The 27,148-nt window shown below is 41.5% G+C and overlaps 3 protein-coding genes across 4 annotated transcripts in view; 1 reads left to right on the forward strand and 2 right to left on the reverse strand.

Annotated features, from left to right (window-relative positions):
• Window positions 1-3,045: 3,045 nt before the first annotated feature.
• Window positions 3,046-14,120, reverse strand: CHMP1A (charged multivesicular body protein 1A). The gene is made up of 7 exons (XM_075281936.1): window positions 14,026-14,120; window positions 9,101-9,120; window positions 8,927-9,004; window positions 8,182-8,328; window positions 5,309-5,437; window positions 4,481-4,668; window positions 3,046-3,702 (listed from the first exon to the last, which is right to left on the reverse strand). The coding sequence occupies exons 1-7, from the start codon at window positions 14,030-14,032 to the stop codon at window positions 3,681-3,683; spliced, it is 591 nt and encodes a 196-aa protein (XP_075138037.1). The 5' UTR covers window positions 14,033-14,120; the 3' UTR covers window positions 3,046-3,680.
• Window positions 14,121-20,542: 6,422 nt separating this feature from the next.
• LOC142213583 (uncharacterized) lies at window positions 20,543-23,669 on the forward strand. Its single transcript, XM_075281960.1, has 6 exons — window positions 20,543-20,697; window positions 20,804-20,911; window positions 21,168-21,307; window positions 22,385-22,481; window positions 22,569-22,693; window positions 22,897-23,669. Exons 1-6 carry the CDS (start codon window positions 20,613-20,615, stop codon window positions 23,071-23,073), a joined length of 732 nt encoding a protein of 243 aa, XP_075138061.1. The 5' UTR covers window positions 20,543-20,612; the 3' UTR covers window positions 23,074-23,669.
• A 1,400-nt stretch (window positions 23,670-25,069) lies between these two features.
• The window catches only part of VPS9D1 (VPS9 domain containing 1), a 29,358-nt gene continuing 27,279 nt past the window's right edge, over window positions 25,070-27,148 (reverse strand). For both annotated transcript variants that reach the window (XM_075281938.1, XM_075281937.1), the window contains exon 15: window positions 25,070-26,339. In XM_075281938.1, coding sequence (XP_075138039.1) covers window positions 26,240-26,339 — 100 coding nt within the window. In that variant the 3' untranslated portion in view covers window positions 25,070-26,239. The remainder of the gene's footprint in view (window positions 26,340-27,148) is intronic.

Here is a 27,148-nt window from a genome sequence, read left to right on the forward strand (position 1 = left end):
GGCGGGTGCGTGGGGACATAGCCAGACTGTACTTGCTATTCATCTATACAGGGAAGCAGCTGTTCGTGGAGTGGCTCCTCACACCATGTTGGTTTTGCTACATATGGCTGTTCTGTGACAAACACCTTAGCCATGTTTATTGTTTTTAACCAGTGAGGCCTACCATTTTTTTGGCCTCGTCTTACATCCATTCCCCTGTGAACAGATCTGTATATCTTTCAGCAGTCCAATAGGCACACTATATATCGGTGAATTACCTTGCACTAGGTAATGTTTTTAGTCAATGGTTCTTCTAAGTGTACATTTTGGATATCTACATTAGACTTTAAACTGGGGTACCAATATCAGTACATGACCAATGATCGCATTACTTATAGCAGCATTCTGTTTATAGCATGGAGTGTATTGGGTACACACACCCAAAAGTTTTGAGAACGACAGATATTACATTTTCACATGATCTGCTGCCCTCTGGTTTTTATGTGTGTTTGTCAGATGTTTTTATCACATACAGAAATATAATTGCAATCATATTATGAGTAACAAAAGCTTATATTGACAGAATGAGTTAATGCAGCAAGTCAATATTTGCAGTGTTGACCCTTCTTCTTCAGGACCTCTGCAACTCTCCCTGGCATGCTCTCAATCGACTTCTGGACCAAATCCTGACTGACAGCAGTTCATTCTTGCACAATCAATGCTTGCATTTTTTCAGAATTTGTAGGTTTTTGTTTGTCCACCCGTCTCTTGATGATTGACCACAAGTTCTCAATGGGATTAAGATCTGGGGAGTTTCCAGGCCATGGACCCAAAATCTCTGTTTTGTTCCCTGAGCCATTTAGTTATCACCTTTGCTTTATGGCAAGGTGCTCCATCATGCTGGAAAAGGCATTGTTGATCGCCAAACTGCTCTTGGACGGTTGGGAGAAGTTGATCTTGGAGGACATTCTGGTACCATTCTTTATTCATGGCTGTGTTTTTAGGCAAGATTGTGAGAGAGCCGATTCCCTTGGCTGAGAAGCAACCCCACACATGAATGGTTTCAGGATGCTTTACAGTTGGCATGAGACAAGACTGGTGGTAGCGCTCACCTCGTCTTCTCCGAATAAGCTGTTTTCCAGATGTCCCAAACAATCGAAAAGGGGATTCATCAGAGAAAATGACTTTACCCCAGTCCTCAGCAGTCCACTCCCTGTACCTTTTGCAGAATATCAGTCTGTCCCTGATGTTTTTTTTCTGGAGAGAAGTGGCTTCTTTGCTGCCCTCCTTGAGACCAGGCCTTGCTCCAAGAGTTTCCGCCTCACAGTGCGTGCAAATGCACTCACACCTGCCTGCTGCCATTCCTGAGCAAGCTCTGCACTGCTGGTAGCCCGATCCCGCAGCTAAAACACTTTTAAGAGACGGTCCTGGCGCTTGCTGGTCTTTCTTGGGTGCCCTGGAGCCTTTTTGCCAACAATGGAACCTCTCTCCTTGAAGTTCTTGATGATGCGATAGATTGTTGACTGAGGTGCAATCTTTCTAGCTGCGATACTCTTCCCTGTTAGGCCATTTTTGTGCAGTGCAATGATGACTGCACGTGTTTCTTTAGAGATAACCATGGTTAACAGAAGAGAAACAATGATGCCAAGCACCAGCCTCCTTTTAAAGTGTCCAGTGGTGTCATTCTTACTTAATCATGACAGATTGATCTCCAGCCCTGTCCTCATCAACACCCACACCTGTGTTAATGGAGCAATCACTGAAACGATGTTAGCTGGTCCTTTTAAGGCAGGGCTGCAATGATGTTGAAATGTGTTTTGGGGAATAAAGTTCATTTTCTAGGCAAATATTGACTTTGCAAGTAATTGCTGTTAAGCTGATCACTCTTTATAACATTCTGGAGTATATGCAAATTGCCATTAGAAAAACTGAAGCAGTAGACTTTGTAAAAATTAATATTTGTATCATTCTCAAAACTTTTGGCCATGACTGTATATAGTCTATCCTAAAAATAGCTTATTTGCTATCCCCCCCCCCCTCAATGTTCACAATACTGAAAAGATACCACAATTAAGAATTATCAGAATTTATTTTGAAACGTAAATACAAACATATGTTTACAGATAAATTACACCCAAAAAAAGACAAAGCTGAGATTTTATCAACAGAAGGCAAATTCATAAAAAGAAAATAATGCACATAATTTACATGTGGGAAGCCTAAAAACAAAGTATGCCGCAGATAAGAGATATATATAGCTCTTGGCTGTTTAGGTGGCATAAATCAGAGGAAAACTGTACAAAGACTGAGACAACAGTCCAGAAAAGGGATTGTACAGGATTAGTAAAACATGTTGGCTTTCCTCCAAAAACAGTGCCACAACTTTCCACAGGCTGTATGCAGTACTGCAGCTCAGCCTCACCTACTTCGACAGAGATACAATCTGTGAACAGATGAGGCAAACGTTTTAAAAACAGCCATGATTTTTTTAATCCTGTAATTTAGACACCAAGCAGTGGGGGAAAAGAACCATGGATCTATATGTAGTGATATCTTATAGAACGTCCCTCCCCACAGAGAAATTACCCCCAGAGATAAATTCCTGAGCTTTCTACTAATGTGAAACAGTCAATATGGTGCCTACCCAGCTTCATCCATCTCTCTTATGGTCCTGAATGGAAAATCTGCCTAGTAGTTCTTGGATGCTGAAGAAATCCTCATATAACTAGGTATGCTTGCCATTCAAAACCATAGAAAAGCTGATGGCAAGCTTTAACAGATGCTTCGTTTGTTAGCACCCTGCTTTTCCATGGAATGCCACTATCCAAGACATGGCTACATAGGATTTTTAGCAATTTGGCAGAAAAGGGTGGCTTGAGTTTCTATGATTTTTATATCATTACTAGAAGAAAATGCACTTCATAAGTACATGGCACAGTTACCAGAATGGACATGAATGCCTTGATGATTCTATCAACTACCACAGCAAGAGTGGCAAGACCCCTGGTATATGGAAGTTAACAGGCACAAGATATCAACATGAAGGAGACAAACCCACATGGATGCAATTGTAGGGTATGGGAACCTTCCTTCACACACAATTCTTAAGGAATTCTCCCATACAGTAATTGGTACCTCACGCAGACTTTGCTGAGCATATTATTGAATGCGGATGGAAGACTGTAACACGCTGCAGTGTGTTGTGCTCTTGGAACACACAGAGTATGCTTATGTCTTCTTTTAAGAGTATTAGAACAGGAGGATCAGAGATAAAATCCAACCTCTAGTGTAGGAAGAAGCACTTATAAGAGAGTTAATCCTGAGACCCCCCCTCCCCAAATGTTAGAACCAGTGGCTCAAATATCCTCTGGTCAAAAAGATACCCTCCCTCATTCCCAGCAAGGCTTATCTGGCAAGGTGTCTGGTGTTTGGGAGGTAGGAAAAATGGGAGAGCATAAAATATTATTTGTACATTATCCCTCCAGATGAAATGCTAATCCTAGGCTTAAATCCATGCATTGAGGCCACTGTATAAGAACAGAGGGGCCGGCTTCAGCTTCTGAGACTGCTGAGAAATAAGAAAGCAGTAGCAGCACAATCCCAGGGCCCAAGATCCTCCCAACGTGTCTAGATGAAGGCCACATGTGATAAAGTGACCCCAGGGTACTCCAACTTCTACGCAGGAGAGGGAAAAGCAGCCATCAGTTCCTCAAAGCAGCAAGTCTGAAAGAAGAAAGGACAAATGTGAGAAGTCATATAGGAAACAATACAAAGAAACCTATATTACTACGGTTGTCAGTATAGTATAGCATGAAAGTCAGGACTTAGAAGACTAGGGCTTCAATATACTGGTCCCAATATAATTACTCTGCTTTAGTGTTTCGCTATAAACAGAATTAACAACCATCAAGAGTCACCTTGAATCATAGACATATACGGAGCTTACAGTAATTGACCAAAAGTTGCTGTGGACCCCTAATCGAAGTCTGGAAAAACATGAAAGGCTTGTGACTCCAAAATATCACATACAGAGGGCTGGAAAATTATATTCATCTGTAGTGTTTAGATGATCAACTCTTAGACTTACTGGAACCCCTGTCTTATTTGGGTATAAGGACTTCAGATGGCTGTGGAGTAGGAGCTGAGCTGCAATACCAAACACAGGATATACGTATGTACGGTAGTGTGCTTGGTACATACTGAAGAGGCTACAAGGCTGACACAAATACTGTAGCTGGTTGTGACTCCTGGCGATCTTTTAGTGAACTATCCTAGGCCATCAATTAAATAGCCTGGAAAAGCAATTTAAAGAAATGGCCTCTTCAAAGAGCGTTTTGCATAGAAATTAGTCACATGTTCACTTTGTGCAACCAAGTCTACTGGGTCTACTATACGTGGAAACTAGAGCGCTTATTATTTAGCCATCTACTTCCCAAGCATGTCCGCTTACACAGTGACCGGGCAATACACTACAGTGCTTTAGTGCAATCGGCTCCCTCACCTGCGTGACAACTGGTCTTCTTGTGTGCGGGTGGAACTCTCGCCCACTGATGTCGCTCCCTGGGGAAGCTGATTCAGCTGATCCATCACTTCCAGCCCATTCTCCTCTGCGATCTGCACAATCAAATTATCCACCTGTTCTTGTGGGGTAGTCAGAGTCATAGCTGATCCCATAGAGTCTTCCATTACCTATATGTAAAGAGATACAAAACCAATCCATTTGTAAAAGAAAACAAGGAGTTTTGTGTACTCAAAATATACTGAACGTTAATATACATCTACAATTTCTACAGAATGCTTTCATTGACCACAGAAGTCCGATCTTTGGTCAAACCTAGAACATTCTGCAAATAAGTCATACATAACTCAAAAAATACAGCGAGTGACCTTACTGCATTTGTGAGAAATAATTCTATCTCTAAACATTCTTTCAAAACTAGTAGGAATTATTACTGCTGTTGTAGACATGAAAGAATATTGGATGATAATCGTTTTATTCCTTTTAAAGGTCCAAAACAGAAATGGGCCATCTGGGATGTGCCAAGTATTTTTTTTTTCTTTTTCTCTTGATTTTCCTTTTCTCTCTTTTTTTTTCCAAATCTTATTTTTATTTATTTTTTTGTTTAATATATTTTTTTTGAGTAATGTGTCTACAAACTGCTGGACATGACTGCCACCCGGTGGACACCAGTAGCAGTGCATCAGTTGTCTTTGCCTTGTTGCCTGATGATCTGAATACTACAGTTCTAACATACAAGAAGGTAGAAAGATTGCTTTAAGCAGATACATTTACAGGAACCTACATGCAAACGCAGTCACTGTTACTCACCGAAGTGTGAACATCCAGATTCTGAACTTGCTGTTCAAATTTATCCATAACAGCCGACACCTTCTGTAAGTCCATGGAGCTCAGGGCTTTGTCCAGAGCCTTTGTCACTTGGGCCATGTTCTTGGTCACCTGTGTACACATGAGCAGACAATATACAGACGTCTTAGTATTTATAAAGGCATAGGTAAAGCATTTACACAAGATGGTTGAAAGGAAATGTCCATTCAGGACAACCCCACACCATGTAACCCTTTCGGACATTATAGAGAGGGACATGGAGCTAAAAAGAAACAGCTCCTATTCTCAAAAACCTACTGGACACTCCTTGGTCATTAATTCGCTTTTATAAGACCCGTGTAGAGAAAGGTATGTTTGTATAACGAAAAGATGCACAACTTTCCAATATTCTTTCTGTATCATTTCCTTCCAGTTTTCTCTGCTTGCTGTCATTCATTGTGCTTACTCCCAGTGGATAAAAACCAGTCTACGGCCATGTGATATACCATCCATGGTAATGTGACGGACACAAAGGTGTTTTTTTTTTTTATCTACTGTACTTTGAATAAGCAGAATGAATGAAAGCAAGCAGAAATCTAGAAAATTGTGCAGAAAGTATATTGGAATATTGCAGAACTTTTCATTATACAAAAATTAACATTGGTCACTCAAATAGTGATCAGAAAGGTGACAACCCCATTTTTTCAAAACTGACGTGTCACTTTATGTGGCAATTTCCCAACCCCATTTGTAAGGGACCACTCAAGTTCTGAAGAGGATTTTAAAAAGCCTATATATTAGAAAACCCCCATAAGTCATCCCATTTTTATAACTTTCCCTTCAAATAATTCAAAATCACATTTGAGAAGTTTTTTTTTACCCTTTAAGCAGGTCACAGGATTTAAAACAAAATGGAGGTGAAATTTAGACATTTCATTTTTTTCCAAGAATACGATCAATTAGCCCTAAAATTTACACATTGACAAGAAGCTAAAGCACAAAATGCATTTCAAAATCTGTATGCAAAGTCTTCCATGGGAATGCACCATGTGTAGATGTAAACTGCTATTTGGGCACATGATAACATACCAAAGAGAAAAAGCGCCACTAGGTGTTTGAAAAGTGGAGTTTACTGGAATAGTTTTCAGGTGCCATGTTTCACTTTCAGAGCCCTCATTTTGGAAACTACACACAAAAGGAATTTATCAAGAGGTATAGTGAGAAGTTTGACCCCAGAGAAGTCTCACAGATTTTATTAAAATTGGAACGTGAAAATGAAAAATTACTAAAACATCACTTTATCCCCAAATTTTTCATTTTCACAAATGAAAAAGAGAAATAAATAAATAACATCACAAAGTTCATTAAACCATTTCTCCTGAGTACACGGCAATATCCTATGTGGTCACAAAATGTTGTATGGGTACATGGCAGGGTTCAAACTGACTGGAAAGAGCACAATTTTGCATTTGGAGGGCTGATTTTGCTGGAATAGTTTTTGGGTGGCATGTCGCATTTGCAGAGCCCCTAAAATACCAGTACAAATGGAAACTGACAAAAAGTGACTCCATTTTGGAAACTACACCCCTCTCACAATTTATGAACATTTTGAGCCAAGAGATGGTTTACAAAAAGAAATGTGGAGTGGATGGCACAAAATGAAAAGTGAAATGTTCCCAGATATCTGTTATTTCAGCGGCCCGATATGCCATGCCCAAATTGTGACACTGTGAAGGATCAGTTCTCCAGTTATTACATTCTGTGTCCTGATTTTAGAAACACCCTACATGTGACCCTAATTTTGCCTGGAAATACAACAGCACCAGGCACATCTAAGGCCTAATTTGGACATTTACAGTGCACTGGCAGGCATCTGCAGAGACCCTGAGATAAAATAATTAATTCACCCCAAAAATATGACCCCATTCTAGAAACTACATACCTCAAGGAGTGTTATCATTTTGAGTCCCTCACAAAAATTAATGTACAAAGTAAAGCCTGAATTTTTAAAAGAAATATACCAGTGCCCAATACATTGTACACACTATGTGTCATCAGAAACATGCATGCATACCTAAAATTATCTAGTGGGTTATCTCGGATACAAAAACGTATTATGTTGGTGTAAACTGCTGCTTGGGCACATAGCAGGGCTCAGACGGCAGGAGCACTGCATTTCTTACCTTTCGTCATACAGATTTAAAGGGACTGCTTTTTGGATACCATATTGTTTTTGCAAAGTAAAACAAGAAGTGACCCCATTTTGTAGGGGCCATTGTAGTCTCTGCAAATGTGACATGGCGTCCCCCAAAAAAACTATTTAAATCTGTGCTCCGAATCTCACATAGCGCTTCTTCACATTTGCACCCAGCAGTTTATGGCAATATGCATGAAACTATTGTAGCCAGGATAATATACTTAATGCCATATGTGGGTATAAACTGCCGCTTGGGCACAGCTGGGCACACAAAGGAAAGAGCACTATTTTGGATTTTGGATTACAGTTTGGTTTTTAGACATCATGCCTCTTTTGCAGAGCCCCTGAATTGCCATTAAACTAGAATTCACAGAGACATAACACTATTTTGGAAACTACACCCCTCATGAGATTTATCAAGCAGGGTAGCAAGCATTTTTAACCCTTGAGTGTTGCATTATTTAGCTTTCAGAAATTAATGCGCAATGGATATGTGATAAGCAGAAAATATTTCCAGAGATACACCATTTCAGTGCCCGATATGTTGTACTCAGCTTGTGTCAGCAGAAACTCACACTCCAAAAACCAATTATGTGGGTAGGGATAATTCTGGAGGTATCCGTTATATTTATGATCTGTGGTTTGCGATGATATTTACTAGTAGTGTCAGGACACATACCCCCTTCATGGTGACAGCTGTTTGTACTTTAGAGGCGACAGCGTCTACTCGTGAAGCCATCCGTAGCCAGTTCAGACCCTCATTCTTCTTCCGAATTGCATTTTCAGCATACACACGCGCAACTTCCACGTTCTTCTGCTGCAGAGCCTATATGGGGGATGAAGACAATACTCAGGCCTAGCTCTATCAAACACTAAACACTGAAATATGATCAGATGAAAGATTAGACAGTCAAAACAAGTCAAGGGGAAATACTAAGATTATTATTTCTAGCACAAGAAGGGGATGGGGGAGGTAAGGACTCCTGCACCCAATCAAATATCCTATGGTTACCTAACCGGGGTCCCCAGAGCTAGTCACTTGCCCTTACTAGAACAAGTCAGTCAAGACGGAGAGGATAGGAGTTACTCATAACAAATCTCATAACTTCTAGCATGTCCTATCATTTGTAAATAGATTTGCCTAGTATTATCCGTTTTAGTAAAAAAGTATAAAAGCAGCAAAGATATGGAAATTGGGAGTTCAGAGAAAGTGAAATAACACATAACTAAGCTCAATCTAAGATAGCTGAGTGAAAACATCCATGGATCTGAAGTGCACGCCGTTCTGCCTATCAGCAGGGTTATGTAGAAAGAAAATAAAAGAAAGTGTATGCTTATTAACCTGGAGTACTATAATGGTCAGCCATGTTTCACGGTTGTCTTCACAGTACAGTATTGCAAAGCCTCCATGACAATAACATTACCTTTTTCACCTTGGCATTTTCAGCATTGGAGTCTTTCTCTGCCTTCTTTGCCAGCCTCTCCAGCTGCTTGGCTGTGAACTGAACCAGAATACACAAGATAAAGCCACAATATATTGTGATGAACTCAAGTGCTGACCAGGGCATGAAATGTATTACAAGGGCAAATATACTCACCTTTAGCTGGAACAAAGAGTCTGTAAAAGTAAAGAAAATCCGTTTATTAGTGACAATGAGCCAAGAAAAACTGTAAAGTAGAATTGATGATATGACAAGTATCACCAACTGGAAAATAATTGACAAAGGTTGGATATCAACATGAATGTTACTAAGAGTTCTCACAGCTGTGGGTTTGCTACAGTGGCTTCCAGTCCAAACAGTCTTCGTGGGCTAAATACATCAGCATCTTCTCTATTGTTTTCAGGGTGACAGCCAATGATATTTGCATTTGCTGCTGATTGTTTTCTACAATAGAGCAGTGCAAGTAAAATGTATCCCACTGTGAACACAGAAGGTTAGACCGCATAGCATTGTAGCAAACCCACAGCTGTGCAAAGCATTAGTCCAGCATGGGAATTCAGTTACTGGATATAGACGTTCTCCATATATAAGGCGGCAGCTCACCGGTACCCTACTAGAAAGATACATATAATGGGGAGCCTTTATCTTAATGCTGACAATCCTTTTTATAATGAAGCTGCTCTTCTGAATTCCTTGGCAATCCCGTTTTCACCAAGACGTGACAGTACATTAATAATGGAGGTTAATAATACATGGTCAACCATGTATTAGGTGGCACCAACTTTGGCAGAGAGACACTTTTTTGTTTACTTTTTTAGTGCCTAATACAGTGCGGGGTAACCAGAGGCCCCTTTCAAGTACATTCATACCCCAAATATAATAAATGGAACAGATTTGGCCAGATATGTCCCGAAAAACCTGTATCATTACAACAACATGAACTGTCAGATCATGTGAAGAGTCCTCGGCAGGAGGACATAGCTCAGATTGTATTCTTGTCTGTTCACACCTCCATTACTCAGATGTTTGCTTCAGTTAAAGGCTCTCAGAAAGTCACACCCCGTACAGTCACAAGACATAGGAAGAACAGTCTGATAATGAAGTGACAGCACAATGACATCACTGCTGGGAAGACATTGTAAAGCCTGAGTCAACCTGTCATACCTGTATCAGTAGGGGAGAGGTACTGTTACATTCTAGATCACCGATTTCCCATCTCATATGTGTATAACGGACCTAGTCACCCTTAAATGGACCTGCCTGCAAGTCTCCCATTGAAATCAATGCCAAATTTATGTAGTTTGTTATGAAAAGAATTTCTTACACTGCCAAATTCTGACCCCCGTAACATTTTTTCTTCCTTTTTCAATCCACAGAGATATGTGAAGGCTCTTTTTTTTTCTGCGAGACAAGTTGATGTTTCTAATGGTATTCGATTTGGTCATTTTAATTTTCCTCACACAGACCCCTACCCTCTGCTACCAATGACACTTGATCTGATCCTCCCACTGCTTATGACATCACCCTCCTACTTCAGAAGCACTCAGGAGCTAAAGGCCCGCCCCTAGTGCACTGTCGCAATTTGCATAAGACTTCAAAGGTTTTTTTTCCTCCAGATCTACAATAGTGATACAGATAACAGAGGTAGGTTTATCACTGTAATGTGCTCTGTAACACAGGGGTGGTAGTTGCATATGATTGGTGGAGGTGGTACACTCCCTTTAAAATAGTTCCAATGAAATGACAACTCAGCCTACAAAACACAAGCCCTCACATAGCTCGGTTGATGGAAAAATGAAAAAAGCTATGTTTCGCAGAATGGTGATGGGGTGCTCGGCGTCAGACTCTCACATACCTGGTATTAGTGATCTAACATCAATATTTTTGGCCTGTAAAACCCATTTAAGCTGAGGCCCTATGTTGCGGAAACGCAGCTTTTATTGTTGTTGCAGATTTTGCTAGTTTTTTTGAGCCAAAGTCAGTAGTGGATTGAGGAGAAGATAGAAGTATAAGAAGCTTCCTATATATTTCCCATTCCTTTTGCAGCCATTATTGGGCTTTGGCTCAGCCACAAAAAAAGCTGCACTTTCACAACGTTGGGCCTTAACCTTAGGCTAAGGCCCCACTGGGCGAAAAGCAGCAAAAAACGCAGTCTAAAAACCCACAGAGAAAACGCTTTGTTTTCTGTTGCGGAAAAAAACGCACATGTACATGAGTTTTTCATTGTGTTTTTTATTTATTTGCTGCGGAAATTCATATGAGTTTTCTGCTGAGTTTTCCATCGCGTTTTTGCTCGAGTTTCTCATGTGCAATAAAGGTAATTGAAAGGCTATGTTGAAAATCCTAAGGAATTATGGTCCTCTGCTATTTAGGCCAGGGCCCCACGGGCTGTAAATGCCTCAATTTGGCCGTGGGAAAAATTGTGGCAATTTACAGTACTTGCAAAGTGGATGGGATTCATTCGAATCCCATGCCCACTTTGTGGAAAAAAATTCGCAGGGTAGACACACTGCGATTTCCAACCGTCATGGTTTTGAAAATCGCAACATGTCAATGATATCTACGGAAACGCCGACCGCTTTCCCATAGATATAATTGTAACAGAACGTCCGCGGAGGAAAACTTTGTGAACTTTCTGTTCAAAGCGCTGCAGGAAGAACCGCAATGCGCCCCCGTGGGGCCTTAGCGTCAATCAAGCAAAACAGTGAGTTTTTGTCTGCGGATTTTGATGCTTTTCCACAGTGTTTCTGCAACACATTTATCAGCTGCATTTTTGCTGCGGTTTTCACACTCTCCATAGAAATCTATGGAGGGAAAAACTCAGCGTTTCCGCAACTGTAATTGACATGCTCCGTTTTTCAAATACGCAAATGTTTTTGAAAAACGCAGCTTTTCCGCAGCATTTTTTTTCCGCAGAGTGGGGCTAGGATTAGACAAAATTGCATTCACTATGCTGGTACTGTAAAACGCAGTGTTTTTTTTCCGCTGCGTTTCCACAATGCCCAAAAACGTTGCGTTTCTGCTTACTGGGACTTTAGGCTTGGTATCACAGCTCAGCATATTCACTTGATGGACCTAAGCTGCGATCAAGCCATGTGACTGATAAGCATGATATCACATGGTCTGAGAAGCGGCACTCAGGGAGCACCGCTTCAACCAGCTTATCCACAGGATCCAAGGTCTAAGACTCCCACAGATCTTAAAGATAGGCCATTAACTTTAAACTCTTGGAAAACCCTTTAATGAGGAACAAAGTCTCCAAAGGACTACTTAGAATGAGAGGGAAGGGAGCACGACATTAGAGTCTCATGCCTATTAGGTATTTATTGCATTTCCTGTGAATATGACATAATGCATATGCGCAATGCAGCCTCCGGGACGCTGATGAAGCCCCCGCTAGCTAAAGAACTAAAATACATATAGCTAAGATTTAATTAAACACCTATTACCCAACCACCTCCTATTTATTATACAACTTGAAACACTATTGATTGTTGATTTGTAGATTGGTTGTGTTTATTGTCATCGTTTTAAGTCCAAACAAGAGCGATCTTTTTGTAAAGCTGTTTTGATCTCTATTAGAGATGAGCGAGTACTGTTTGGATCAGCCGATCCGAACAGCACGCTCCATAGAAATGAATGGATGCACCTAGTACTTCCGCTTTGACAGCGGCCGGCCGCTTAACCCCCCGCGTGCCGGCTAAATCCATTCATTTCTATGCAAGCGTCCTGTTCGGATCGGCTGATCCGAACAGTACTCGCTCATCTCTAATCTCTATATTTTGACTTTATTTTGTTTTATTATGTAATAATACCATGTTTTTGTATTTTTGTTATTATTGGCCATGCCCCCTTTTCACTTCTCTCTGGCCTTACCATTTTACTAATGACTTATATAAGATTTCAAATTGTGTGTGTATGTTAGCACTGCTAGTCCTTGTACACTTGATAAAGGGGTGAAATCCCCGAAACGCATTGTGTTTTGGATTCAATAAAGACTACTGGATACTGTTCATCTGGGTGAAGCGCGGTTCCTTTACCTCCGACCTAGCCTTTGGTTTGAATTTGGTCCTTCCACATACACTCTCTTGACACCTTAGGGTGCTTGCTGGTTCCTGCTGCTCCTGTTTACCTAGAAACGCTGTACTGTGAGAGAATACCCGTTGCATCAGGATGAATTGAAGACTGTTACACAATTGTGTTTTTACATCACCACAAATCAGCTGGCTGAAGAGTCTGCAGCATTCAGGTGAGCACTGCTGGAATTTAATGGAATACTAAGCACAGCAGCGTACATATTGTAGGGGTTGTGCTTGCTCTTGCAGCTTAGCTCCATTCATTTAAATGAGACTGAGCTGCTGCTGTATTATGTCACCAATGAAGATGCCACAGCACTTGTGAGCACCGCCACCTCTTCCAAAAGTTGCACAGTATGGGTCCTGGTGGTTGAGCCCCCACCAATCACATATTGGTGATTCATCCTAAGTCCTGGAAAACCATCTTAGATGAGCTGTCCAAGACCATGTCCATCAGCCTCGGGGGCTGTTAACATAAATATGGGATCACTATCCAGACAGGACAGTATATAACTGGGTACAGGAATACAACTCATGGTGTCAGTCGCTATTCAGACAGGACAGTATATAACTGATAACATAACTTATGGTATTTGCCACTATTCAGACTGGACTCTCTGGTGACAGATCACATGATCACCTGTGCAGTCTGTAAGTAACTACACAAGCCAAGATATGGGCGTGAATGGATAAGAAAACTCCTGGCAGCTCAGGATCAGTACAGACGGGTAAGGATGAGATGTAGCAGCCAGTTACTGGGACCCTTAGACTGAAACCACAAAGGGTTGGAAGGGTGAACAACTACATACACTCTCTATAGGAAAGGCGCTAGAGAAAGCAGATCAGCCATTCTGATGTCTGTAGTCCCTCAATACATAGCGATCCACTGGTAGTTATGGGGATAAACACTGGATGGCGCCATTTAGTACAATGAGCAGTGCGATCCTAGAGATCTCCGATATCAGTCACGTTATTACAACACGCCTCTCCTTCCCCGGTACTCACCGTCCATTTCGAGATCTCTTCACTTTCACCGAGTGATACCGAGCACAGCCTGAGACACTTCCGGGTTCTGTCACCTGCTAGGCCTCCCAACGCTCGCGATAGTATGACCTCAATCCGATAGCATCGATCACGTGATTGCTTCATGCGGGCGCTTAGACTCATGTGATCCTGACTTACGGTATTGATCACGTGACTATAGCTTGCTGCTGCTAATTCATATGAAGCCTTTGAGGGAAGTTATACTTGGTAGCCCTGGGCTATCACCTGAGAGCCTGAGCTGTTGTACAACTACAACTCCCAGCATGCTGGCCATTTTTATTGTAAGCAGAATACTTGGGGTCTTTGGTGAGGTAATACTACATCCCCACATAGTGTCCAGCAGCTTCTGAGAAAGGAACATGCAAATAAGACATCCTTCTTGGAAAAAGGGAAATTTGCTCTAGCGCCACCTTATGGAGGCTAGCTCCCTCAGGGGTACGACGTGCCAAAAATCAAAGATGAAATCCTTGGTGTACAGTGCAGAATTTGTAAGTCTCTTAACCCACACATGAAGGTCATATAATGGAGCTTGTGGCTGTAATACAGAGCCTGGATTACCTCAGTATTACAGCCGTGTGAACCTGACCTAATATCTTGGCCATGTGAGCACTGGAAACTCTGTTAGCCGCTTCTATTGCTGGTATAAAAAAAAAAACCTCAACAACTTAGCGCGGCATGACGTACTTCTTGTGTGGCCTGCTATGCTGCTCTGCACCCCTCCATACTTTACACAGGTCTGCTGCACCCACTTTATTCCTTACCTGTATAACCAATGAAGGGGATGCAACAGTGCTGTGCAGGGAATGAAGAGGTGCAGGCTGCAGCAGTCCTGAGTAAAATATACACAAGACTGCCGCCTCCTGTGCAGACCCCTTCTTTCTATACACAAGACTGCTGCCTCCTGTGCAGATCCCCTTCTTTCTATACACAAGACTGCCGCCTCCTGTGCAGATCCCCTTCTTTCTATACACAAGACTGCCGCCTCCTGTGCAGATCCCCTTCTTTCTATACACAAGACTGCCGCCTCCTGTGCAGACCCCCTTCTTTCTATACACAAGACTGCTGCCTCCTGTGCAGACCCCCTTCTTTCTATACACAAGACTGCCGCCTCCTGTGCAGATCCCCTTCTTTCTATACACAAGACTGCCGCCTCCTGTGCAGACCCCTTCTTTCTATACACAAGACTGCCGCCTCCTGTGCAGACCCCTTCTTTCTATACACAAGACTGCTGCCTCATGTGCAGACCTCCACAAGACTGCTGCCTCCTGTGCAGACCCCCTTCTTTCTATACACAAGACTGCCGCCTCCTGTGCAGACCCCTTCTTTCTATACACAAGACTGCCGCCTCCTGTGCAGACCCCTTCTTTCTATACACAAGACTGCTGCCTCATGTGCAGACCTCCACAAGACTGCTGCCTCCTGTGCAGACCCCCTTCTTTCTATACACAAGACTGCCGCCTCCTGTGCAGACCCCCTTCTTTCTATACACAAGACTGCCGCCTCCTGTGCAGACCCCTTCTTTCTATACACAAGACTGCTGCCTCCTGTGCAGACCCCTTCTTTCTATACACAAGACTGCTGCCTCCTGTGCAGATCCCCTTCTTTCTATACACAAGACTGCCGCCTCCTGTGCAGACCCCCTTCTTTCTATACACAAGACTGCTGCCTCCTGTGCAGACCCCCTTCTTTCTATACACAAGACTGCCGCCTCCTGTGCAGATCCCCTTCTTTCTATACACAAGACTGCCGCCTCCTGTGCAGACCCCTTCTTTCTATACACAAGACTGCCGCCTCCTGTGCAGACCCCTTCTTTCTATACACAAGACTGCTGCCTCATGTGCAGACCTCCACAAGACTGCTGCCTCCTGTGCAGACCCCCTTCTTTCTATACACAAGACTGCCGCCTCCTGTGCAGACCCCTTCTTTCTATACACAAGACTGCCGCCTCCTGTGCAGACCCCTTCTTTCTATACACAAGACTGCTGCCTCATGTGCAGACCTCCACAAGACTGCTGCCTCCTGTGCAGACCCCCTTCTTTCTATACACAAGACTGCCGCCTCCTGTGCAGACCCCCTTCTTTCTATACACAAGACTGCCGCCTCCTGTGCAGACCCCTTCTTTCTATACACAAGACTGCTGCCTCCTGTGCAGATCCCCTTCTTTCTATACACAAGACTGCCGCCTCCTGTGCAGACCCCTTCTTTCTATACACAAGACTGCTGCCTCCTGTGCAGACCCCCTTCTTTCTATACACAAGACTGCCGCCTCCTGTGCAGATCCCCTTCTTTCTATACACAAGACTGCCGCCTCCTGTGCAGACCCCTTCTTTCTATACACAAGACTGCTGCCTCCTGTGCAGACCCCCTTCTTTCTATACACAAGACTGCCGCCTCCTGTGCAGACCTCCGTCTTTCTATACACAAGACTGCCGCCTCCTGTGCAGACCCCTTCTTTCTATACACAAGACTGCCGTCTCCTGTGCAGACCCCTTCTTTCTATACACAAGACTTCCGCCTCCTGTGCAAACCCCTTCTTTCTATACACAAGACTGCCGCCTCCTGTGCAGACCCCTTCTTTCTATACACAAGACTGCCATCTTCTGTGCAGACCCCCTTCTTTCTATACACAAGACTGCTGCCTCCTGTGCATTCCCCCTTCTTTCTATACACAAGACTGCTGCCTCCTGTGCATTCCCCCTTCTTTCTATACACAAGACTGCTGCCTCCTGTGCATTCCCCCTTCTTTCTATACACAAGACTGCCGCCTCCTGTGCAGACCCCCTTCTTTCTATACACAAGACTGCTGCCTCCTGTGCATTCCCCCTTCTTTCTATACACAAGACTGCTGCCTCCTGTGCAGACCCCTTCTTTCTATACACAAGACTGCCATCTTCTGTGCATTCCCCCTTCTTTCTATACACAAGACTGCTGCCTCCTGTGCATTCCCCCTTCTTTCTATACACAAGACTGCTGCCTCCTGTGCATTCCCCCTTCTTTCTATACACAAGACTGCTGCCTCCTGTGCATTCCCCCTTCTTTCTATACAAAAGACTGCCGCCTCCTGTGCAGACCCTTTTCTTTCTATACACAGGACTGCTGCCTCCTGTGCAGATCCCCTTCTTTCTATACACAAGACTGCCGTCTCCTGTGCAGACCCCCTTCTTTCTATACACAAGACTGCCGCCTCCTGTGCAAACCCCTTCTTTCTATACACAGGACTGCCACCTACTGTACAGACCCCCTTCTTTCTATACACAAGACTGCTGTCTCCTGTGCAGACCCCCACAAGACTGCTGCCTCCTGTGCAGACCCCCTTCTTTCTATACACAAGACTGCTGCCTCCTGTGCAGACCCCTTCTTTCTATACACAAGACTGCTGCCTCCTGTGCAGACCCCCTTCTTTCTATACACAAGACTGCTGCCTCCTGTGCAGACCCCTTCTTTCTATACACAAGACTGCTGCCTCCTGTGCAGACCCCCTTCTTTCTATACACAAGACTGCTGCCTCCTGTGCAGACCCCCTTCTTTCTATACACAGGACTTCTGCCTCCTGTGCAGATCCTTTATATTTCTATACACAGGACTTTTGCCTCTGTCTTTAGTTACATCTAAGTACGGTGTGAATTTGTTTGCGTTATAATGTGGATTCATATCTCTCTTTTCTGAAACCGATATATTAAGTGAAGAGTATGCAAACAATTAGAGATGCGGTACATGAGAGAAAACAGAAACATATAATGTGAATTGGTATGTATAATTCATTCTTAGATCTAATAAGTGTTCCTTTAGATGAGGGTACACTCATACATAGAATGGATTGATTCAGCGGGTCAGAGTTTGAAAGGTTATTAAAGAAAAACAAAGAAAAACATGGAATAACGCAGACAAGTCTGAATTGTTTATTTCATAGTATGTAAGATGTTGTATGGAAGAAATGAAATGGGATATTGCAACATAAGACATGCATTTAGAGAAATATATATTTTATATGTAGATAGTGTCAAGTGGAAAATGTTACTTTATTTTGTTTTACTCTGTTCTAATGGGTAAGTTGTAATGGATCATAAATAGTGACAATCAGCTGTGTTTAATACACATTAATGAGGGGGAATGCTCTAGTATAAGAAGTGAAGATAGTCATTGTATTGTATGCCTTGAAAAAGGAACGTTGTTGCGTTGCGTTGGCGTTTTTTATGGGGGATTTTTTGTTTTTGTTTTGTTCACTTTTTGTACTTTCTTAATATGATTTATTAAAAGTTATATTTTAATAATATCCTTTGGAGAGTTGCTGGTTTTCCAGGTTTTCAACGTCTTCCTATTTAATAGCTAGTTGGCGCTTTTATTCCCTGACCTGAATCCAGCGCTAGCAGCAGAATGTCCTTAGTGGAGTAATACTTATGAATGTTAGCTCTGCCTCCTTCATCACAGGACAAGCCTTGCTGTGCCAGACTAACATGCTCTAGTGCCACCTTAGGAAACAATGCCAGGGGTTGCCAATCCCTGCTATAGATCAATGGCTGGTTTTACTGAAACCTAGTGGCATAATCTGGGTATAAAACCAATGAGCCATTGTACCCCTATGACATCTAACCCAGCCAGCCAGTACCCTTCTTCATGCTGATGAAAAACCTCTAAACAGCTGTTTACAGAGGGGTACCTCTTCCTTTTGGAGTTGGTATTCTCATTTGGCTTTATTCACAGATTATTCAACTAGGTTTCCAGAAAGCCAATTGTCAATCTGCAGGGAACTACCAACCAAAAGGTGGGTCTAGAATATAGGTGTCAAAACCTGAGTAATTATATTTGGCCCTCGAGAACATACCAAATGTCTACTAGAGTTTCTAGTAGAGTAAATTAGAGTGTAGAAAACTGTATTAAGCTTTGCTTGTTCCAGATTCTGTTTAAGCAAAACTTAAGTGTGTTTCCATATGAAAAGGTTCATTATTATATCTGATGGGAAGGCAAAACTTCCTCGATTGTTGACATTTTTTCAATAAATATCAAGGTTGGCCCACAACTTTGTCCAAATGTTTAATTTTGGCCCACTGTATATTTGAGTTCGACAAGTTGCTATGGTAGGATGCTGTTCTACCCGATAGTTTAAACATTATCATAGCAACATGGCGTAGTGCAAAGTATTTAGCTAAGACTGAGGCCAGCCCACCGCCCTGCCCCACGGACCGGCCAAAAATCTCCAACAGCGCTGTGAACCGATGGATGGGGACCCCTGTTATAGAGCATGTAACCTTTGCTCTCTGGTACCTCTGATATAAGGACATACAACCTATGTGTTCATATATCATGACCTATATTTTAGGGATGATAGCTGCTGTTTTGATTTGGTTATCTAAGGTTGAATATTTTCCAACATATAATCTGTATATATATATATATATATATATATATATATATATATATATATATATATATTATATTTGGGGGTGATATCTGATGTGATCAGGTGTTTTAGAGTATATACAAAATTTGGCAGCACAGGTGGATAAATAACCCCACATTTTTTCCTTTCCATTTTTCCTGTTGCTAGGGATGCCCTGGACTTAGTTATCTGAAGACTAAGACAGACTCACAATGAGTGGAGAGAGGAGGAACTGGTTTTCCTGGCAGCCTTTACATTTCTGCAACACCTTTCCTGCCTGTATACAGAACTGAGAGAATTCTGAGAGTTCTCATAGCTTACAATGTAATAACAGTTTACTATGTACTTACATCTACTGTAGGGAATACTAATCATAGACAGCAACTACATTTCCTGAGTGTGCTCAGATTTCACTTTTTTTGTGTCAGGGTCTTTTTAGCGGCCCAGTTTATTAGCAGTAGATAACTGATGACACCATTTGTCAGGTCTTAGACAGTCATAGAACAGATTGACCAGCAAGATCATGCACATATTTAAATGTTTCATGGAAACTCAAGTACTCTTTAAGGGGTTTTCCCAGTATTAACTTTACCCCTGTATTAAATGTTTAACTTTTAGAATTGTATTTATTTTTTTTTCTTTATAGGTCAAGGATTACCTCTAGGGGGCGCTCACTAACAAAAAAAAAAGCCAGTACATTAATTTATTTACAGCTGTATTTTTAGTAGACAACTCTGATTATGTGCAATAAGCCACAAAATGTCTAAACATTCTTTTTAATACTATATTGTGACTTATCAACCCTGTTTTTTCTTAAAAACCTTTTATTTGATAATTCATATGTAAATGTCAGTGAATAGTCCAGGATTTTATGGATTAGCCGTATACACTATCCCAAAGAACATCCAAACACTGTGAACTGTTTCTTTTAGCAGTTAACTCTCCCTTTATTACTGGTTTATAGGCCATACTGGTATTAGATGAATTCAGAGAAGGATGTGCAGGAGGGTGGGGTTTGGATGGTTTTGTTGGGGTGGGAGACTTCAGGGAGGTATGAAGGATTTTTGGGAGGTGCCATGAAAAGATCACTATTGAGTCTTTATAGCTGATCTCTATTCCATTGCCATACTTCTCTTTGTGGTCTGGGAATTCAGCTGTTGAGCTGGTCACTATGTCCACATCACAAAGGCTGGTTCTGGTTCTTGGTGGAGCTGGTACTGTTGGCTCAGGAATTGTGAAATGTCTTTTGGAAAAAGGTAGGAACAAGTCTGTGGTATTAATACTGGGATGTATATAACAGACAAAATGGGGCTTCATTGGAGCATCTTCAGGTTCATCTAAGAATTGTCCTCCTTGCCACAGGGTTCAAGGTGGCTGTAATTTCAAGAGATAACTCCCGCTTGGAGAAGCTGATGAGTTTTGTGCCAGCAGAGTACAGAGAAAGCCTTCACACCATGGTTGGAGATGTGGGTAAGACCTTAAATTTGATGTGGGTAAGACCTGTAAATCATATGAAGATTATATGGATTGCAGCTCTACACGGCATTGAGAATCTATTCCTTTAATCTCCAGCTCTATCTATGTCCATTGTTTCACATTTCTCAGACATCTGTTCTCCATGTACAGTCTCTGATATTACTGTCTCACTATGTAATATTCTAAGGGGGGAGGGGTTGCCTGCAGCACTGTCTGGCTTGTTGACCCTTTATATTTGGGTTTTGTGCAGGCTCTGAGCAGGGGGCACAGGAGGCGGCAGCTGCTCTGGTCAGCAGACTGGGAAAAGTGACCGATGTGGTGTCTTCACTGGGGTTCAGCTGGTGGCAAGGTGGTCCTCCTCACACTCAGTCGTTGCAAGAACTGCAGAGGGTACGGTGGCAATGAACTTGCTTATGGCAATGATCATTTTTGTTGTAAGTCATTACAGCTAAAGGTGCTTTTAACATAAACCCAGATGGCTCCAGTCAGTTTATTGTGCATGCTCATTTTTCCAAATCTCTTAGAACGTAAATGAGAGAGGAATCTTACGGAAATAACATTGAGCTTTGCAGTAACTATCTGTGTTAGTGTGATAGATTTACCTGCAAATCTAAGTGAAATGGCAAGTAGCACATTGTTGCATGACAAGGATTGGTGCCAGATGACATACTCTTCTTTATGGCATGTGACAGAGTCCACTCTGCTTACTCTAACAAATGCAGCTCTGCTTAATCTAACAGACTCAGCATTGTAAAACTGTAGTTGCACAGCTGGATATTGCTTGATAGACAGGTCTAGATATTGGCTGAATTGAAGTGGGATGACTAGACCAACTCCATGGGAACTATGAAGGGATAGTATATGACCCCACATTCACGCTGAAGGACAACTAAATCCCAAGGTATTAAAGCCAAGTTCTCTATTAAAAACTGTTAGTGGACAATATATTATCTCGCACCAGGCTGAAATTGGGAGCATGTCCATGCAATGAACATGAGCTTTCCATGTTGTGAAAGAAAAGAGAGGAATGATGTTTTCCACATATGGGTAGAATCACCTATTACATTAGGGATAGACACTCTGTAACAAAGTATAGTGCAGCATTATTAAATGGGGTTTTACCAAACCTCGTTCACCCAGCGCAAAATAAAATCCACCGCATACTCTAGGTGTGCTTTAGATATTTGCAACTGTATTTGTTAGGAATAGATTTGTCTAACTAAAATGGTTTTGTAACAATATCACCTGCTAAAACCTCAGAGACACTCCCTTGATAAAATACAGCAACCATTACCTGTTTGGTACTATAGCTCTGCCTATGTGATATGCCCGTTGTGCTGAAGCCATTGGTAGTTTTCATAGATACGTATACTATTAACATAGTTACAATAGATAATCATAGGCACAAGTGGTCAGGGGCAATATTACTTTTACAAAGTAACTTATGGATCCATTCATTCCTTGTAGGTGCTGGATACTCTACTTCTTAGCACCTTTACATCCTGGAAGGCCTTCTTTCCCTTGGTAAAAGATAATCCAAATGGAACATACACCTTTATTACTGGTAGGCAGATTGGTCTGTTAACCTAGAATTTCAGTCAATATTCAGTATATTTTGATGATGCTTATGCAGTTTTTCACATTACCATAGGAGGAGCTGGTGAACGTTTGCTTATGCCTGGTACTGGATTTCTAACCTTGGGTGCAGCAGGAGCACTGGCATTTTCTCAAGTGGTTCGTGAGGAATATCCTGATGTTCCCTGTAAACTGAATGAGGTTTGTGCTAATATGAACTTCATTTAAAGTGAGTTGGATAAAAGAAGCATTCTTATTCGGGGTATTAGAATAAGAGCAGTAAATATGATGTGAACGTTATATGGTTAATAAACATTAAATCTAATCTTAATGGGCATCAGCCATACTCATGGAGATTTTTAGCAGAAGTCTCATATGTACATATATGTTTTTGTTTTTGTCAGATAAAAATCAACATGGGAGTGGCTCCTCCAGAGCGTCTTGGTCCAGGGTATGTGAGTCATTTGGAGGTGGGAGAAGCAGTTGCATCACTGGTGGAAAAAAGAAAGGTATCCCACACGGTGCTCTGTGCCAACTCCACCACTGACCTCAAGACACTTATCATAGAAGGGAAGCTGTGAGCTTTGGGACAAACCCCTGTGTATGAAACCTGGTTCATATCCCTAGTGTGTACTGTAACAAACCCTTTCAACCATGACATTGTATACAGTGCCATCATTCCTCCTTGTGTAAAGCAACTTCTAGGAAAAACATTAAAGACATTCATTGATAAATCTCCACAGAACGCAAGTTCTTGATATGGATCCGCTTGGGAAGAGATTTTAAACCACTAACCACTTAGAAAGCGATCTCTTAAGGCTGCAACATTCCTCTCCCCCCGCTCCCTCAACCTTTGGTTGTTAAGTGACTAAGACCTGAAGACCAAAGTATAATTAGACAATCCCTCCAAAAAACTAGGACAAAAAAAAAAAAATTACAATCCTGATGATGCTGCATTCTATATCCCCCATTTAGATTTACAGCCCGTGTTCTTGACACGTGATTATTCTATTTTTCATTTCTCTGGGACTTTCATAATGAAGAGATGATTTCATAAATTCATCCCCTGACCATCTGCTGTAATCTCTGATGGCTCCTATAGGCTACATCCCTCCTCCCCTTCACCAATCCAATCTCAAATGGACTGTTCCATGTGAAATAAAGTTCAATAAAATAACACTCGCATGTTGTGTATGTAAACCTAACTTATCGATCTATAGTAGCAGACGTGGTGATATGTCCTACATTGGATGCAGATACCGCTGGGAGTAGTAAAGAGGATCCATAGCCGAGTGTCTGCTGAAGAGGAAATGGTGAATCACTGAAATGAATAGCAAAGTGAGATCACAAATATAAAAGCTGTACTAGTAAAACAGATGGATTAGAATTATTATTTTTATTTTTTTTTAGCAGCAGAAGTTAGTTGCCCAGATTTACTAATAGTAAGACAGGCAGTCTGGAAGTATGCTACATTTATAAGAGAGGCTGGTTATGGATGTTAAACCTGGCTTAACTTTGGGCTTTCTGCTTTAAGTATATGCTACCTTTTACTTGGGTTTATATTGAGCAAGATTATATAATGGTGCCATATTTTATTATATATATCTATATATATCTATATATTTTTGGCACATTTAAACCACACTCAGCAAGTTGAACAATTTTAGCTGAAACTAGATTTGCCACATTTACACCAGTATTTAGTAACCACAATATTAAATCTGGCCAATAGCTGTATCAGCCTGTCCTCGCTACTTTTATATCCTTGTTAATGTGCTGCCTACTATACAGTGGCAGCCAAAAAAACCGCACCATTTCACAAAATGTAATGATTGTAGCGAAAATGATTTTGTCTTTTTCCATTTCTATCCTCTTCTCTCCTGGATGACAATTTTGTACATGTCATGTGACATTTTCAAGTCGATTTCGTAGTAGGAGGTATACATTTCTGCAGGGACTTATTTATACGCATCACATACATTTGACAGATTCCACTGGTGGTGCATTTTTTTTTGGTCGCCACTGTAGATACTACCCAGTGAACTGACAGTTTTCTGGGTAGAAAACCAAAGAATACCTCTGCAGTCTACAACTAGCCTAAGTAACAAACATCCAGTTCCCTTTTAATGCTCTTCAAAGGGGTGTAACAAGTAGGGTTTCAGTACGCCTTTAGCAGGCCATCAGATTTAGGATTCTGCATAGGTCTGTGTATAATATAGAGAAAATAATTGCGGTAATTTAGTTACTGCGATGGAAATTCAGTTTTTCACTATAGGGAACCTCACTTATCCCAAAACTGAACCATGCAAAACAACCTAAATATATTATGGATATGGCACAGGACTCATTAAGTATGTAATAAAATACTTCTTTACACATACTTCGTGAAAATATTACTCTTTGTTTAAAATCTTTTTTAATTAGAATAAGGTTTAGCAAAGAGAAGAAATTAAACACAAAGTAAAGAAGACAAGAACTCATGTGGAGCTAAGTATATCTATAAATAGATCCATTATAAGACAGCAATAATATTCCATTTAGAATACTTGGTACAGACTCAAAATGTCTTGCCAGGAAGAAGAAATAGATGGACCAGTCCCAATGATTTCTTATTGTCTTTTGTTTAAGAAATGCTCAGTAAAAGTCTCCATTTCAGGAAAAAAAAAACTTTATTAAAATATCTTTCTCAAGCAGAAAAGTATAAACCGAACCTTATTGTTTAATATGGGCATGGTCAGCAGTCTTCAATCTGTGCCAAAACCTCCCCCCTTCCCCCATGCCATGCCCAGCTCCTGTAGGAGATGTAGCTTTATAACAGCTTGACAGCCATAGGTTGGAGATCATTGCTCTGCAGTCTTTGAAACTTCAACTCTTGGCCGTCTACAAGAGAACTACAAGCCCCAGCAACATTAGCTTTGTAGTTTGGAAACATCTGAAGCACCACAACTTGCCTGTGATACTAAAATGATACAAGTAATTTAGTGCAATATTATAATTATGATGACATCATCGGTATTTGATTCCCATCCTAATCTTTTGTGCTGTTTTAGTCACTCTGTCGCCTTCTTGTTGGCATCTTCAATGCAAGTGATTGTTTTTTTCTTCAATTGCTTAGCAAAGCATCTTCACAAGAAGGAGACATATTTCCACAAAAAATAAATAAAATAAAAACATCCCTGTAATTCTAAACCATTAAATTGTCAATTTTCAACAAGTTGGTACTCCATCTAGGTTTCTTAGATCTCTTTCTGGGAAGCTGGGTGGCCTCCATTACAGCTCCTGTATGGATAGTCACCAAACTTTCCTAGATTCTTCAGTGACATCTCTTACTTTATATCACTGCATAGAATAATTAGGACTGTAGAAAAGTTGGGTGGCACCAAGCTCTCCAGAAACAAGAAAGAGCTGAATAGAATATGTAGGTTTCTAGAAAAGCTGGATGTCAGTCAATATGGCTGCAACTCCCCTAAACTAGCTATCAGGCGAGAGTGGCAATATGTTACATATTAGTGTTCGCATAACAGACCTAGCAGCTGTTCATATCCAATTAAAAAAAAAAAAAATCTTGCCCATGTACAGATGTCCTACAGATGGACCTGTAACAGTGGTATATAACGATTTTCACATTCATGGGAGAATTAACAGTGGTTGAGGATTTCTTCATGTACACAGGTAAGGTGCATAATGCAAGATCCATCCACGGGATAGATGCAGCTTGTAACAAAAGTAGTTTCTTCAGGTGTCTCCTCAGGCATGCAGAGGTGAAGGGGGCACAGGAAGAGTCTCCAGGTAGGCCAGGGCACTCTGTAGGGATGTCAGGCAGTAACCCTCCTCTCCAATTAGATATCTGGGGAAAGCAGAAAAAAAAACTACTTGTATCTAGGTTGTAGAGTGTTACTCTACACAATTTATAATCTGACTTTTCCATATTGAATGTAATCTCATTTTATTCCGGTGCCAAGTGGGGCTCACAATCAAATTTCCCTACCTGCACATGCATAGGTTAATAGACCTCTTTGGGAACTTCTTTATCATTAGATCTAGACTCAAAAGTGAGCAACCTTATATTACTAAAAGGGTCCCCCAATAAGATGATCAGAGGGTGCCAGATTACTCAGATGTTAAGGGATTAAGGATTTTATGGCTTGCACTTCGAATAGGCCATAAATATCTGATCAGTGGAGGGTCCCCAAGAGGGCTCCATACTATAAACGACAGGGCCATAGGCAGTTGGGTAAGGTTCCCATACAGTGTTTAGGTGCCGGAACTACAGCTCAGTTCCCATTTCTTTCAATTGGAGCTGAGCTACAGTACTGGCACCCGGCCACAGATCCAACTGCTGCCAATCCCACATTTATAGTATGGACCCAGGAAACTGCCCCATACAGCTTTATTGGTGTGGGGCCGCCTATCTGCCACCCACTGATCAGATGGCCAATCCTAAGGATAGGCCATAAAATCATAATCCTGGACAAACCCTTCAACTGTTTTCAATTAGCCTCGGCCGCCCCCACACAGGAAAAAAAAAAAAAAATTCCATTACAATCACTGAATGCCCTTGATAGGAAAAGCAAACAGTACTCAGAATTATGGCTTTTGTTTTGTGCAGTAAAGAACAGTTACATACACCAAAATAAAATAGGATTTATATATTAA

Source organism: Leptodactylus fuscus, chromosome 7 (assembly GCF_031893055.1).
Source record: "Leptodactylus fuscus isolate aLepFus1 chromosome 7, aLepFus1.hap2, whole genome shotgun sequence".
NCBI lineage: Eukaryota > Metazoa > Chordata > Amphibia > Anura > Leptodactylidae > Leptodactylus > Leptodactylus fuscus.